This window comes from Pogona vitticeps, chromosome 1 (genome assembly GCF_051106095.1).
Source record: "Pogona vitticeps strain Pit_001003342236 chromosome 1, PviZW2.1, whole genome shotgun sequence".
Classification (NCBI taxonomy): domain Eukaryota; kingdom Metazoa; phylum Chordata; class Lepidosauria; order Squamata; family Agamidae; genus Pogona; species Pogona vitticeps.
In genome coordinates, this window is record NC_135783.1 from 5,044,897 (window position 1) to 5,060,917 (window position 16,021).

At 43.5% G+C, this 16,021-nt stretch overlaps 1 protein-coding gene across 7 annotated transcripts in view; it reads left to right on the plus strand.

Moving 5' to 3' along the window:
- Positions 1–3,224: 3,224 nt before the first annotated feature.
- Positions 3,225–16,021, plus strand: part of MSRA (methionine sulfoxide reductase A) — a 227,717-nt gene continuing 214,920 nt past the window's right edge. The window contains exon 1 of one of the 7 annotated variants that reach the window (XM_072986579.2): positions 3,225–3,470. In XM_072986579.2, the coding sequence (XP_072842680.2) occupies positions 3,335–3,470 (136 nt within the window). In that variant the 5' untranslated portion in view covers positions 3,225–3,334. Of the gene's footprint in view, positions 3,471–3,545; positions 3,919–3,958; positions 8,874–14,662; positions 15,945–16,021 lie in introns of those variants that run through there. The other 6 variants (XM_078381762.1, XM_078381767.1, XM_072986615.2 and 3 more) reach the window with 6 other exon arrangements.

The following is a 16,021-nucleotide window of genomic DNA, read 5'->3' on the forward strand; positions in this document are numbered from 1 at the left end:
CTTACAGACGGCTCCCCTTACAGACTTTTTGAGTTACAGACTTCTCTGGCCGCAAAATTTAGGTTTGACTTGCAGCCGGAGAATCAACCTACAGACCGGAAAAACCCCCAAAATGGAACAAAAACAGCCGGTTGTGGATTAATCGGTTTTCAATGCATTGTAGGTCAATGGGGCCTCGACCTACAGGCTTTTCGACCTGCAGCCACTGTTCCAATACGGATTAATTCTGTAAGTCGAGTGTCCACTGTACCTCGAGTGGTGGTGAGCGCTCCGACAATGGAGGCCTTCAAGAAAAATTCAGACATTCACCTGGCAGATATCCTTTGATATGGATTCTTGCATTGAGCAGGAGGTTGGACTTTATGGCCTCAGAGGCCCCTTCCAAATTCATGATTCTATTCTATTATTCAAAAAATAAAATGGAAGTTTTCTGCAACTTCTTGGCGTAACTGCCAATACAGTATTTGGGAACCGGCTATCCCTACAGGTCTAGAACTCCACAATTCTGTACTCCAACACCCAGCTAGATAGGCTATCCAAAATGAAATTTTTCTAGTCAATAGTACTGAAAGCTACTTAGAGATCTATTTATTTATTTAATATCCTGCCCATTTAGACCGAAGTCTACTCTGGGCGGCTAACAACAATATTAAAATAAAACAAAACAACAATATTAATACACTAGAGGATGGCGAAATGTTAGGTATCGAGAGGAGCGAAGGCCTGTCTGAAGAGCTAGGTCTTAAATTGGCTAGAAGAATCAAATGAGTCATAGTCCACTTATCTATTTTTTTTTAGCAGAGGCCATCCATTCCACAGAGAAGGGGACGACAGAGGATGAGATGGTTGGACAGGGTCACCGAAGCTTCACACATGAATGTGACCCAACTCCAGGAGGCAGTGGAAGACAGGAGGGCCTGGCATGCTCTGGTCCATGGGGTCACGAAGAGTCAGACACGACTAAACAACAGCAACAAAAATCCATCCCACAAGGCAGCCAGGGCAGTTGTTCTAAAACGAGTCCTGAAACCTCACAGAAATGGTTTTAGAAAATTCGGTTCATTCAAAGATATCTTATGCTCACTATAAACCACCTGCTCCAGCAGTTACCAAGGAAGGGTATGTATTCTAGCTAGTGTAGATTTATTTATTTATTTATTTTATTTATATCCCGCCTATCTAGCCAACTCAGGACCACTCTAGGTGGCTAACACCAGATACATACATACAACAGCGTAAATAATAAAAACTTTACAAAAATAGAAACCAAGTGCAGTGGAAAAGAAAAGAAACATCAGGAATTGTCTGGAGGAAAGGCCTGTCGAAACATTCATGTCTTCAATTGCTTCTTAAAGATACCCAGTGAGGGAGCCCCGCAAATCCCAGGAGGTAGAGATGGAACACATGAAAGCCTGACATAATTATTAACACTACGTTGACCTGTCAGCACCTGAACTTCTCCCTAGGGTGGTAGCCATCCAAAATGAGCACTTCCAAGCAAAAATAAGCATATAAACAGGAAGCCTTGGGATGGTCCTGTTCTCCCCCCCCCCATTAAATTTGTAGAACCACCACTGTATGATCTGCTCTTTTAGGTTGCTGGAGTAGATCTCAAATTATTCATTGTGGATTTTATAGTTGCTTGTTCTTTTTCTCTCTCTCTGTTTTTACTGTACCTAGTTTTGACTTGATGGAATGTTTACAGAACTGATTATCAAACAGAGGTCCTGAATTATAGCATGTATGAAATGCAACCGAAACACACTGAGTCTTAGAACCCAGCATGAATGTTTTACAGTATAAATCTGTTTTCCACTTCATCTGTCTCAAGAAGTGGGCTATGTCCACGAAAACATATATTAAAATATAAGTTTTTAAGATTCTACAATGCTTGTCTTTTGTTTTTTTTAATATGCTTGCAGTCTAACACAGCTATCGCTTCTACAACTCCAACTCTGAAAGTATGACACAAACTTGAGAGACAATTGCAAAAGTAAACTAAAGACCCCAATATATACAATTGCACAATCCAGAAATGACTCTCCTCCATGCAAAAGCCAGTGGTGTGCCCAGCCAGATGTTGAGGTTCTAGGGGCAGGAGAGAAAAATGGAAACACAGATTTCAGGAGGTACCTCTGTACACATTACAAAGCACTCCCCACAAGTACAAAAGCTTAGTGGTTCTTTCCCCTCTTTTTTTGCTAAACCACTCCTACAACATTGCAGAAGGAATCCTGATAATCTTTAACTGGAGTGTCGTGGAAATGTAGATCCGGCGAAGTCTTATTTGGACACGTACATGGCCCTGTGCACATTCCAGTACGGGAACGGACTACAGTATTCAGCTCGACACCCTCTATTTATTGGCCGTTTCAACCGATCTTTTATTTTGCGGCCTCCAACCCATTAAAATAGTACATACATGTACTATGTAAAATAAATGGAAGCAGTTTAAACATTTCAAGGCCACTAAAACAGTATAAATTAATAAAATAGATTACCCATATGTTGGGTTTTTTATGATGGGGTGAGAGGTAGAGATGGCTGGACAGTGTCATCGAAGCAACCAACATGAATTTGACACAACTCCGGGAGGCAGTGGAAGACAGGAGGGCCTGGCGTGCTCTGGTCCATGGGGTCACGAAGAGTCGGACACGACTAAACGAACGAACGAACGAGAGGTAGAAGTCAAGATTGGAATAACCTTCCTCCGGAGATTCGGGAGGCCCCTACGGTGGGTACTTTTAAAAGTCAACTAAAAACATGGATGTACATCCAGGCCTTCCCTCCTGTGAACATCTGATTCTTTCTTCTTTGCTATCTATTATTTACTATACTGTACTTCTGCACACCATCTGTTATTCTTGTATAGTAATGTTTTGTGTTATTTTATGTTGTAAGCCGCCCAGAGTGGTAGAATATACCAGATGGGGGGGATATAAATCGAACAAATAAATAAATAAATAAATAAATTTTTCCATCGTCTTTGGGTAGAGAGAAGGTATTTGGCCACTGATATAATAATTATGTCAATATTATTAATAAATATTGTGTATTGGCCATTTCTAAGCAAAGGCGGGATGGCAATTCTGAGGAGGACATTCTCAGGCTGGGGTGTGTGTGTGTTTAATCGCCTTCCACGCCGCCGCCTCGCGCGCTCTTTCCCGCGCGCCACGTGCCTCCGTTTCGGAGAGGGGGCGCATGCGCGCCTTTGGCCTCTCCGGCGCATGCGCCCTCCCTCCCGCGCGCGCTGTCCGTCGACGGCTTCCCTCCTTCTCTCCTCTCCCCCCCCCCCGCCCTTTTGCCCTCCTCAGGCGGCCCGGAGGGCGGGGCCATGAATCCCGCCGTTTCCCTCCGGCTCTTTCGTATTCTGGCCACCATGGGAGAAGCCGTTTCTTCTTCTTCTCGTCAAGTGCCCAGTAGGCAAGAGGCCCTGCCCGGCAGGAACCGGAGCCTAATCCGAATCCTAGGTGAGCGTGAACGGGAGCACCAAGGCGGCGCCTGAGGGGAGCGACTCCTCTGAGGGGCGAAGGGAAGAAATGGGCTTCGCGCGCATGCGCCGAAATGAGCCGCTCGGAGCGTAGGGTGGGTGAGAGGGAGGGAAGCGGGCTGGTGGACATGAAGCGCATGCGCCCTTCTCCCAGCTTCTCCGGCTCCTAGACGCATGCGCTCCCTTTTTCATCCCCGGGGGTTAAAGGAAAATGAAGCTTACTGGGCATGCGCGCCACACGTTCCTGCAATCTGAGCCCTTAGGGTTGGGGAAGCTTTGGCTTTTTGGTTGTTTTTGACCACAACTCCCATAATGCCTTGCAAGTAGTTATGCTTATGGGACTTGTAGTCTTTCCTGCTGGAGAGCCAAAGATCCCCTACCACGGCTGTTTTCTTAAAAAGAAAAATAGAGAGAGAGACAGAGAAAAGGTGCTGCATTTAACAGTTCTATTTAATCTGTAACACTTGTTACTTTGGACTTGTGCTAATTAATCATTAATTTCCCTTAGACTTCGTTCTGGTCTTAGATGTTGACCCAGCTACTTTAGCTTATGCAACGCTCTGACAGATTATTTTTTTTGAAAAAAACCCCAACCCAGCTATATTTCTTTTTTCACTTGTATTTAATGTCATTTTATTTTACAGTAGGCCTCTTTGCCTTTGGAAAGCGAGGTTGTCGAATCACCATTAAAAAAAAAAAAGCAACTTTTGTGTTTTTAAAAGCAGTGTCATGCGTGGAAATGAGCAGGAGGTGCATTTAATAGCCAATTTCTGTCAATCAGACAGAAGGCATAAAAGACGTAGAAGGACAGGCCAGCTGAGACGTTGGCAACTCTGTTACAGCAGGGTTTTATTTACAGCACTTCCATACTTAGTAGTGTTTTCCAAATGCTGTTTACCCTTATTATGAATTTTTCACCATAGTGTAGTTCAAGGCACCCTTGCCTTAGTGCTAACCATTTGTGCTTTTCATTTCCTTTTCTTGTCCTTCTGTACTCCTGCTAAAATTGTGAAGTAGTGATTAGATACTGCAGTCTTGGATTTAGTTAGATTAAAACATAGCCAGGTGGATTTAAATATTTTAACTGGTACTTGGAGGCATTTGTGTATACTTATGAGGCAGGAGAAATGTTTAAGTTTAAAAATTTTATCTGCCTGCAAATCTGTGGGAATTAAGTGTTTATATTGCTAGTGAGGTTATGCTCAAAATCCTCCAAGGTGGGCTTCAGCAGTATGTGGACCGAGAACTCCCAGAAGTACAAGCTGGATTCCGAAGAGGCAGAGGAACTAGAGACCAAATTGCTAACTTGTGCTGGATTATAGAGAAAGCCAGAGAGTTCCAGAAAAATATCTACTTCTGCTTCATTGACTATGCGAAAGCCTTTGACTGTGTGGACCACAACAAAGTCTGGCAAGTCCTTAAAGAAATGGGAGTGCCTGACCACCTTATCTATCTCCTCAGAAACCTATACATGGGACAGGAAGCAACAGTTAGAACTGGATATTGAACAACTGATCGGTTCAAAATTGGGAAAGGAGTACGACAAGGCTGTATATTGTCCCCCTGCTTATTTAATGTACTGTATATGCAGAATACATCATGCGGAAGGCTGGACTGGAGGAATCCAAGCCAGAATTAAGATTGCCGGAAGAAATATCAACAACCTCAGATATGCATATGATACCACTCTGATGTCAGAAAGTGAGGAGGAATTAAAGAACCTTGTAATGAGGGTGAAAGAGGAGAGTGCAAAAAACGGTCTGAAACTCAGCATCAGAAAAACTAAGATCACTGCCACTGGTCCCATCACCTCCTGGCAAATAGGGGAATATATGGAGGCAGTGACAGATTTTACTTTCTTGCGCTCCAAAAAATTCGTCTTGTGAAGCACGGCCATAGAAAAATTCATCTTGCAAGTCACAAAAAATAAATAAATCGTAAAACGCTTTCGTCTTGCGGGGTTTTCATTGCGTGAGGCATTTGTCTTGTGAGGCATCACTGTATTCGAATAAATGTTGATAGTTGCACATGAAAAACAAAAGACAAAACATCCCCTGAAAATAAGCCCTAATGCGTTTATTGGAACAAAAAGTAATATAAGACCCTGTCTTATTTTCGAGGAAACACAGTAATCCTAGTAGAGCTGTTCCTGTAGTTGTATAGAAGAGTGAGTGGCAAAAGGTATATCTTGTCATTCAAGTAATACCTGCTGAAATTCAACTACGTACCTAGTAATTAAAGGCTCAGGAGGCCTGTCCTGTTTCCATTGGTCAGTGTAGCAATCTGTGTGGTGGAAGCCACTTTAGCATAGGGTCATTGGGCAATTGTGCCGGGAAAGGGACAGGCAGCCAGTGGAACGGCTGTAATGAGGTGTTAGTCGTTATGTGATGACTGAGAGCTGGACCATAAAGAAGGCTGATTGCCGACGAATTAGTGCTTTTGAGTTGTGGTGCTGGAGGAGACTCTTGAGAGTCCCCTGGACTGCAAGGAGAACAAACCTATTCATTTTGAAGGAAATCAACTCTTAGTGCTGCTCACTGGAAGGACAGATCCTGAAGCTGAGGCTCCAAGACTTTGGCCATCTGATGAGAAGAGAAGACTCCCTGGAAAAGACCCTGATGTTGGGAAAGTGTGAGGGCAAGAGGAGAAGGGGACGACAGAGGACGAGGTGGTTCAACAGCGTCACTGAAGCGACCAACATGACTTTGACCCAACTCCGGGAGGCAGTGGAAGACAGGATGGCCTGGCGTGCTCTGGTCCATGGGGTCACGAAGAGTTGGACACAACTAAACAACAACAACAAATAACCAGCTCCAGTTCACAATCTGGCCATGGTATTTTGGATCCACTGAAGTTTCTGAACACTTTTTAAAGACAACCTCTACACTCAATGATGAATCCAAGAACATGCCCAAGCTACAGATTATGTTTCATGTAAACATGTTCCACCTCTCCACCCTTTTTGTTTGTTTGTTTGTTTGTTTGTTTGTATTTATTTATTTATTTATTTATTTATTAAATAAATAAATAAATACCCTGCCCATCTAGACTGAAATCTACTCTGGGCGGTTAGCAACAATACATAGAAGTAAAAAAATAAAAAATAAAGACAACAGTAATTGTTGCCTCCTTGAGAACCACATTCACAGAACTCCGTTACCAAACCATGCCAACCGCTGTCTTAGACAGCAGGTACATGAATGTCCCCAAGCATCTAAGCCTATGCATTTGCGGAGCAGGTGAGATAGAGGATGTAGTCCACTATTTAATCAACTGTCAAAACCTCAGAGAAAAGTTCCTGGGTAACATTTTGGCTGCCCTACAGGAGGAAAGCCCTCAGATAAAGGTGGTCAGGTTACTTTTGGACTGAGACCCATATGTTGCATACAGAACAGAGCTCTTTGCAAAAGCGGACAGAAACATTTGTGCTAAATTCCTGACAGCCATCATGATCAATTGTGTGGGAGTCTCCCTGATACGAAGGGTCTCTTATTATTTTATATGTCTGTGATTTTTATCATGATTTTACTCGATCATATTTGTATTTTAAACAGTTGTGATGGCTTTTAGCCGGTACAATAAACTTGAACTGAACTGACAACAGTAATAATATAATTCAGTTTTACTCCTCAGAGTTCTCCTAAAGCTTAATGTGCCCCTGGCATGGCACTGTACACAAGTCTGAAATTGGGACTCCCTTCACCAATCCAGAAGGATTGTGATGGATTTGTAAAGAAGGGCTGTTGATATCCACCAAAGGCATGCACTGGGAGACAGGACATCTGAGGGATATAACCTTGGCCCAGCTGTCAATCTCTTGACATACAAAGGTGTGGGGGAAAAAAGAGATATGAAGCAGACTCCGTGTCTGTGAATGTTACTGTCCCTGTTTTAACTTACATACCGCCCCATAGTGTTAAAGTACTCTCTTTACCTAATGATGTAAGGAACACTTTGCCCTGCAGCAAGCTGGGTGCTCATTTTACTCACCTTGGGAGGATGGAAGGCTGAGTCAACCTTGAGCCAGCTACCTGAATCTGTCAGGGATGAACTCAGGTAGCGAGCAGAGGCTTGGCTGCAGTACTGCACTTTAACCACTGTGCCATGGGGCTCTTTTTGTGACTGCACAGGCGTGATATACAGTGGTGCCTCGCTTGACAACGTTAATTCATTCCATCAAAATCGCTGTAACGTTGTAAAGCGAAATAAAAAAAACCATTGAAACGCATTGAAAACTGTTCAATGAGTTTCAATGGGCGAAATACCTGCTCATCCAGCGGAGATCCTCCATACGACAGCCATTTTCTAGTGCCTGTAATGCGAGGAATCCGTCCCTAACACAGTGGGGAGCCATTTTCTATAGCCAGTGGCCATTTTGAAACTCGACGATCAGCTGTTTGCTGATTGTTGTAATGCGAAAAATCGGTTCCCGAAACGGAACCGATCGACGTTAAATGAAATTCCCCCATCTAAACATTGTTTTGTGATTGCAAGAGCAATTGCAAAAACTTCAACGTTAAGCGGATTCATCGTCAAGCGGGGTAATCATCCAGCGGGGCACCACTGTATGTGGCCTCTGGCTATATGGGGGGGTATATAAATTGAATGAATGAATGAATCTGTTCTACATTGAACATTTACCAATGTATACAATGTGTCCCCTCCACCAGAGCCTTCTTCTGAATCCTAAGAGCCATGCAAAACTGACAACAGATTGATAGAAATCTTTGCATTCTTTCAGAATGATCTGTAGTTTGCTATATAATCGTTCTCACAGCATTCCTGCAATATAGGTTAAGGTGAACGATGGCGATTTATCACAGCAATCTGCAAGAAATCGTATGCTTAAACTCCCTTATTGCTGGAAATTTGCCCTGGTAGTCCTGTCCTGGGGACTCTGATGCCATCATATCATAGGTACAGTATACTTCTTTCAAACATTTGGAGCAAAAACAGCCTTCTAAAAACATATGAAAAAGACTTATTTGTGCATGAAACGGTTTTTTGTGTGTGTGTGCTAAAGAGAGTAGAATGTCTTAAAATGATCTGATATCTTCAATTTCCCAAAGGTTGTGTTTACTTTTTTTTAGAGGACAGCATTTCATGTACTGCAACTGGGGGATGAATTTCTGATAACTCCTTAACAAACCACAGTAAAAGCTTTTCTAAGGTTATCGACAGCAAAATAACTGTCCCAGAGATAACATTATACTATGTCTTGTCCGCAGTGGTTACTGGGTTTGCTTTCTTCTTTTTATTCAGATTCTTCCCCCGAGAGTCTCTCCTTCTTATGTGCCCCAGAGATGGAGAAACTCTCTTCGCTGGCGGTTATCATTGAGGACCTGATGTCTGTGCCTCCTGCCACTTCCATGTCGCTCCTTCGGTATGCAGGGTCGCTAATGAATAATGATAAAGGATCATTACATTAACTCCGTCTTAGCGCCGTGAACCAAGCAATTCTTTCTGGCTTGGGCAGCTTGTATTTCTTCCTGCTGCTCTTGAAGGTGATCTTTGTCGTCTTTGTGCCGTCAAATCCTTTCCTGTTTGTGGTTGATCGGCTGAGTTTCGCCTTACCTGTGGTTTCCTAAGCTTTACAGAAGGATGTTACCCAAGGACTGAGCTGGCTGGCTAGGTCATAGCAACAATCAGCTCAGCGCTCGTGCATAGTGTGCGAGGTTGGCTGATTAATCCAAGGGATTTTTTATGCTTGAATTTTTATCTACTCAAATAGAAAGACTTATAGTGGGGACCTAAGCATGTTTACGAAATCCAAGCACAAGTGAATTTGAGGGAATGTACTTCCTACTGTTTGTGTTTAGGATTTCAGAGATTGCTTGCAGGACTTCGTTTTTAAACTTGCTGAGCTTTAGTAAAATTTTGAAACGAATGTTCAGCAAATTATCCTGCCACTAAAACGGAACTGTTTCATGCTGAAATTGAAAATTTTAATCTACATTTGAAGCCTCTGGGAGGCAGAGGGAACCATCTTCAATATTTTGCTTTCAGTGGGGACACATTTGATAGTTGATCGGATAGTATCTGTTTTCGTAATGGGCAAAATAATGGACCCTTCCAGACCTGTTTGAAAAGTCTAAATCAACTTATTCTCCATGGGACTGGTTTTTGCTTTGCTCAAATCTCCGCAGTCTTGTGCAGAGTTAGTTTGCTGCTTTGATACTTCTGGAGAAGTGTGAAAAGCTGGGGTGTAATCCTGAATTCTGTGCTCACGTGTTTTGGAGTGGGTCCCGGAGAATCGTTTGATATTCCTTTTTTGCTTCCGGGAATGCAGTCTGTGGCCTGTGATTTCTTCTGAGTATTTAATGTGAAAAGGTTGCCGAGTTTTATGTGGGACTCTCCTGGAGCTTGCTGTCAGCACGCCTGTCAGGGACTTCTCCCTGTCTGAGACCCCAGGGAATGGGTTGGTTCTAACAGAAGTACAGTTTTAGGTCTGCTCTGAGGACAGAAATTAGCTTCTGATTCATGACGTGCACATGGAAAAGTAAAGCAGAGAGTGACTTCTGATTTATTCATGATTTCTGAAGCTGTTAGCCACGGTGCTCTCTCAAATACACTGCCTTTCTGGATTGGGGACGGGAAGCACAGATTTCAGGGTTTTTACTCTCACGTGGGTTGTGGGTTTTTTAATTTAATGGAGCCAGTTGCTCTTTATTTTATTTATTTATTCTATTTATACCCTGCCTATCTGGTCATTGCGACCACTCTAGGCGGCTTACAACATAAAAAACATAACACATATAAGAAAAAAGAAGAAAAAAAATTACACAATTAAATAATTCTGCAAGATGGGAAACGTACAAAATAAATCAAGTAGAGAGAGAAGGGGAGAGAGTCAGGAATTAACTGAGGGGGGGAAGGCCTGCCTAAACATCCATGTTTTTAATTGATTTTTAAAAGTACCCAGTGAGGGAGCCACACGAATCTCCGGAGGAAGGTTGTTCCAGAGGCGTGGAGCCACCGCCGAGAAGGCCCAGTTTCTTGTTTTTTCCTTCCGGGCCTCCCTTGGCGTCAGGCTCCTCAGCCTCACCTCCTGACTCACACGAGTGACACGGGTAGAATTTTTTTATTCTATCTTAATTTATGTAAATTATTATTTGTGATGTGGTTTGTTATATGTTTCTTTTTTAAATGCATGTTGTAAGCCGCCTAGAGTGGTCACAATTGACTAGATAGGCGGGGTATAAATTAATTAAATAAATAAATAAATAAATAAATAAATAAATAAACTAGGTGGGAGTAAGCGTTCCGCCAAGTATCGAGGCCCTAAACCATTTAGGGCTTTATACGTAAGCATCAAGACTTTAAAGTCGACTCGGAACCGAATGGGCAGCCAATGCAGCGCGGCCAGAATAGGAGAAATATGGTGGTATTTTCTCGCTCTGCTAAGGAGTCTGGCCACTGCATTCTGCACCACTTGGAGCTTCCGCGTCAACTTCAAAGGTAGCCCCACATAGAGTGCATTACAGTGGTCTAATCTTGAGATTATGATCGCATGAATCAAGGTAGTGAGCGCCCCCACATCGAGATAGGGGCACAGTCGGGCTATCCGCCAAAGATGGAAAAAGGCGGTGCGGACCACCGACGCCACCTGAGTCTCCATGGTGAGCGCCGGGTCCAGATGGATCCCCAGGCTGCGAACCCCTCTCTTTGCGGCAAGGGTGACCCCCCCAAATGAGAGGGAGTTACCCAAACCTCCGATAGTGGGGGCACCCACCCTCAGGACCTCCGTCTTTCCTGTGGGAATTTGTCTCTGTGCTGGTGTAACATCTACATTACAGCCTAGATGGCCAAAGGTTTCCCGTCCCAAAAGCAGCTGGGTGATGGAAGCTGGGGATTTGGGGAACGATGTCATCCATATGCAGACAAGAGCTTGTTATATATTTTTCGTGTTCATGAGATCTAGGTGTGTCAGGGACCTCCCTCAATGTGGGCTTGCAATCAGTAATGGACAGGATGAGTATGAATATATGAAAGCTGAGTTGAGCCCATATAGATTAAGGAAACGGTTGTGGCTCTAATGTTGTGCCCGTACTCTCTATGTCTGCAGTGTAGTGTGTGTGTGTTTTTAAATTATTGACTGTGATTTTTACACTGATTACTGTTTTAGCTGGCATTGTTCTTAATTTTTGTTCCTTTGGCTACCACTGAGACTGACTATGGTAGGAGACATTAGACATACTTTAAACATAACTAAGAAAGTGCGAACAGAGTAACGCGTAGCAGGGCCTGGATGAAAGTTAGCAAGAGGAGGGCATTCTGAAGGGAAGAATCGAAAGGCAGATCAAGGAAGAGGGATGCATCCAGGACTGGATGGGATCCCAATCCCAGTGAAAAAACAGCTGTGCAGCTTGGTGGGGGGGTTGATCCTGGATTCATCCCTGAGCCAGGATGCCCGGGTCTCAGCAGTGGCCAGGAGTGCATTTCCACGATGAGAAGTAGTGTGCCAGCGACATCCGTTTCTGGAGAGATCTGATCTGGCCACTGGGAAACACGCCCTAGTCACTTTCTGGCTGGATTACTGTACTGCGTTCTCTGTGCGGTTGCCAATGGAAAATGTCAGGAAACTTCGGTGGGTCCAAAATGCAGTGGTCAGATTGCTGGCTGGGGCTGGTTACAGGGATCATACAACCCCCCCCCCCCCATTACAGCAGCTCCACTGGCGGCCGATCAGTTACTGGGCACAATTCAAAATACTGGTTCTAACTTATAAAGCCCTAAACAGCTTGGGTCCAATCTATCTCAAAGAGTGCATCTCTATGAGCCGGCTTAGGTGTTAAGGTCATCAGGAGAGGCCTTCCTTTTCAGTCCAAACCATCTTCACAGGTGTGCTTGGTGGGCACACAAGAGAGGGCCTTCTCTGTGGCTGCTCCCAGACTCTGGAACTCCCTCCCACTGGAGGCCAGCCTGGCCCCGTCTTTGTTGTCCTTCCACAAGCAGGCAAAGACCTTTCTCTTCAGGCAAGCTTTCTCTTAATGACTGGCTACGTAAGTGTGATCTTTTTAGATGAATTGTTTTGCATCACTGCTTTGCCTGTGTTTTTAATATTGCTCGTGTTTCCCATTTCTAAGAGGGGTATTTTGTTTGTTCCTTTTTAATATTTCTATACTTAGTTTCTAGTTTTAAATATTGGCTTTTAATGATGTCCACCATCTTTGTATACTCATTGTTTTGTTCTTAATTATTGTCTTTCAGCTCTATGAGCCGCCTTGTGTCCTTTTCTAAGGAGAAAGGTGGTGTAGAAATAATTTTAAACAAACAAACAAATAAATACTGTGTTTCCCAGGTTTGCAGTCTCACAAACCTGCATTGTGAAGGATGTGAAGTTTCCAAGCCATCGTTGAAGGTAGCCAGATGTATAAGGCATGGGTGTGTGTTATGTGCCACAAAGTCACATCAGACATTACAGGGACCCTAATGGGATTTCAAGGTGTGTGAGATATTTAGGGAGTGGTTTTGCCCATGTCCCTACCCACCTCATGAGTTTTCATGGCTAAGCTGGGATTCAGACCCAGGTCCCTTGAGTCCATCATTCTGTCCACTATACCACACCAGCTGTCACATGCATTGCAATGATACAAGTGGAAGCTGATCAGGAGCTTCAGCGGCCACAATGATCCTCAGGTACTGAGATACTAGTGGGAGAGTCAGACCTTTGTTTTAGTGAACAGTAGGCACACAAAGACACTGATTTCAAAAAATTGGCTTTGTCCGTGCTCTCCCACCAGGACTGCAACATTTTCTTTGCCGCTGACCTATTTTCCCTTTTTTGCAGTTTCTCTTTTGCCTTCCGCCTAGAAGTCCACAACTGGCATAGTGTAGTTAGCTTTTAGAGTGAGTAACAATTAGCTTCCGATTTTTTTCTTCCTTGTTTTTAGATAACATTTTCAAATGGAGAGGTGACTAAACTTGGCTTGCCTTACCGGGCAAAGCAAGGTGGTTTCTTTTCACTGCAACTGTAATGTTATCTATCCAGCCTCAGTCTGAAGAGCTGGTGCTCTCTGTGATCTGGCTCCCTTTCAAGTTCTGGTTACATGTTGTTCCCTTACCGTGAGTTTCCATCATTTCTACTAAACCGGACAAAATCATGTTAGATATTTATGTGCAGAGAACAGCAGTGGTGGAGGATGCCGTGCTGAGTTGTGGCTATTTGGGAAGGTACTGAATATATGCCAAATGCATGCTGGGTTTCTGATGCGCAATTATCCATGCAACTGACACGCGACTGGCACTTTATCAATTAGCTGAGACAACTTTTGCAGTTGCTCTTCCATTTGCGTTAATATTCGGTACGTCCAATTATACCCAACTTGGTAAGACTCAAGAGAAAAAGGCTTCAACGTGTCTTAGATTATGTTTGAAAATAGAAAAGGTTGCTGATTTGAGAGGTAATTGCCTTGCAGGTAATTTAAATCAATATGTTTTCTGTTCTGAAACTATTTCCATTTTTATCAGCTAGTGACAGAGAAAGCCAAATTATATAACAGCTTAGGCTTCTTAATATTACGAGTAGAACCTCCATTGAAAGTGGCTTGGCACGCTTATGTATCGCTTGCTGACGTTGCTAGAGCAGTGGTCCCCAACGTTGGGCCTCCAGATGTTCTTGGACTACAACTCCCAGAAGCCTTCACCACCACCTCTGCTGGCCGGGATTTCTGGGAGTTAAAGTCCAAGAACATCTGGAGGCCCAACGTTAGGGACCACTGTGCTAGAGAACCCATTTCTTATTGTTGAATGGTGCGTTGCGTCCCATTCTCCAGGACTACTTGTTATCATTGTGCAGGGTATGAAAACCATGAAGTCTATAAGGCGATTTGGCAGGATGGCGGGCTACTGCTGCTGCTGCCAGGATTTGGTTTCTGGCTAACAGTTTTGGTTAAAGGCATAGATATGTATGGATCTTTGAAGGAAATCAACCTTGGGTGCTCACTGGAAGGACAGATCCTGAAGCGGAGGGTCCAGTACTTTGGCCATCTCATGAGAAGAGAAGACTCCTTGGAAAAGACTCTGATGTTGGGAAAGTGTGAAGGCAAGAGGAGAAGGGGACGACAGAGGATGAGATGGTCGGACAGTGTCATCGAAGCGACCAACATGAATCTGACACAACTCTGGGAGGCAGTGGAAGATAGGAGGGCCTGGCATGCTCTGTTCCATGGGGTCACGAAGAGTCGGACACGACTAAACGACTAAACAACAAATATATGGATCATCTATATTTATTTATTTGCAAAGGGCTTCTATGGGAAACAAGGACAACTGACAGCCTGGCACAGGTTGCCCCTCTGCCAATACTGCTTGGGAAGCTTGCCATACTAGGAGCAAGTGAAAAAGCTGAAGAAGGCGGGGTGGGGGGAACCAAGACTTGGCAGAGTCAAATCAAACGAGCTTCTTTTGTTTGCTTGCAAAGTTTCAGCTCAAGGAAAGAAAACCATCTTGAGTTACAAAAAAAACCCTCAAAATTGGAAGGTTATTAGAGTCACTTGGGTTTCTGTTTTTCAAAGTAAGAGTACATTAACATTCAGTCCCCAGTGGTATGGGAAGTTAACAGTCTTTCTTAAAGAAGCCGTTCTATGTAAGTGTGTAGAATGGTACTTACGGTATTTGAATTTATATGTGCCATAAGACTGCAGCAGCGTGGGCTAGGAGTCTTATGGCACATAAGTTGGTGTAGGAGGAAAAAGGTTTTAGTCACGTTTCGAAATATATTGGCTGAATGCAAAGTGTCAGGTCACTTCAGCCAGGTTTTAACATCAAAATTGGCATTTCTTTATTTATCTGTTCGGTTTTGTTGAGTGTTGGAGTTTCCTTTTTTCCCTTCTGGTGAAGTGCTGCTGATTTCAAATGAGCAGCAATGTGCATTGTTAACTTGTAAATGAGTTCCTTTGGAAGACATGCCTCCAAAATCCTCTGTGAAGTAAGTGTATAGTATCAAAGAGTTTTATTAAAGTCACAGCATTTATTCTGTGTGCTTCCTTCCTGCAAAGTACATTCCTTTTCAACTTGTGAAAGATGCTTAGTTTGGAGACACCGATCTGCATGAAGGCGCAGGAAGAGGGCGTTTTTGGTACTCCCTGAGAACGGCTTGTGGATTAAGTTTGACAAGAGATTTGTTGGATTGTTTACTAAAGGAGCAAATTTTAACAGCTGGAGAAGAAGTTACTTCTTACATAGTTTGGTGGTGACGGGCAATGAAGTATATGCTGGACACCCTGGGTGAGGAAATTTTTCAGTTAGTAGTTTCTGTCTACTGCATACTGTTTGAGAAGTCCGATGGGAACCATCCAGCCATGTAATCGTTCCCGTTCTTTGGAATCAGTGGCTTAATAATGACTGAAAACAAGATTCATGCTGATTTCGGTTCCGGAATGGTATCGTTAAGCTGTAGTGCCATACTCATTTACCTAAGAGTAAGTTCCTTTGAACTAAATTGAACTCATTGGTAAGAAGACATATTAAAGATTATACTCATTTTCACTTAAGAAGTGTCCGAGGCTTCAGGACATAAGAGAGAAGTAG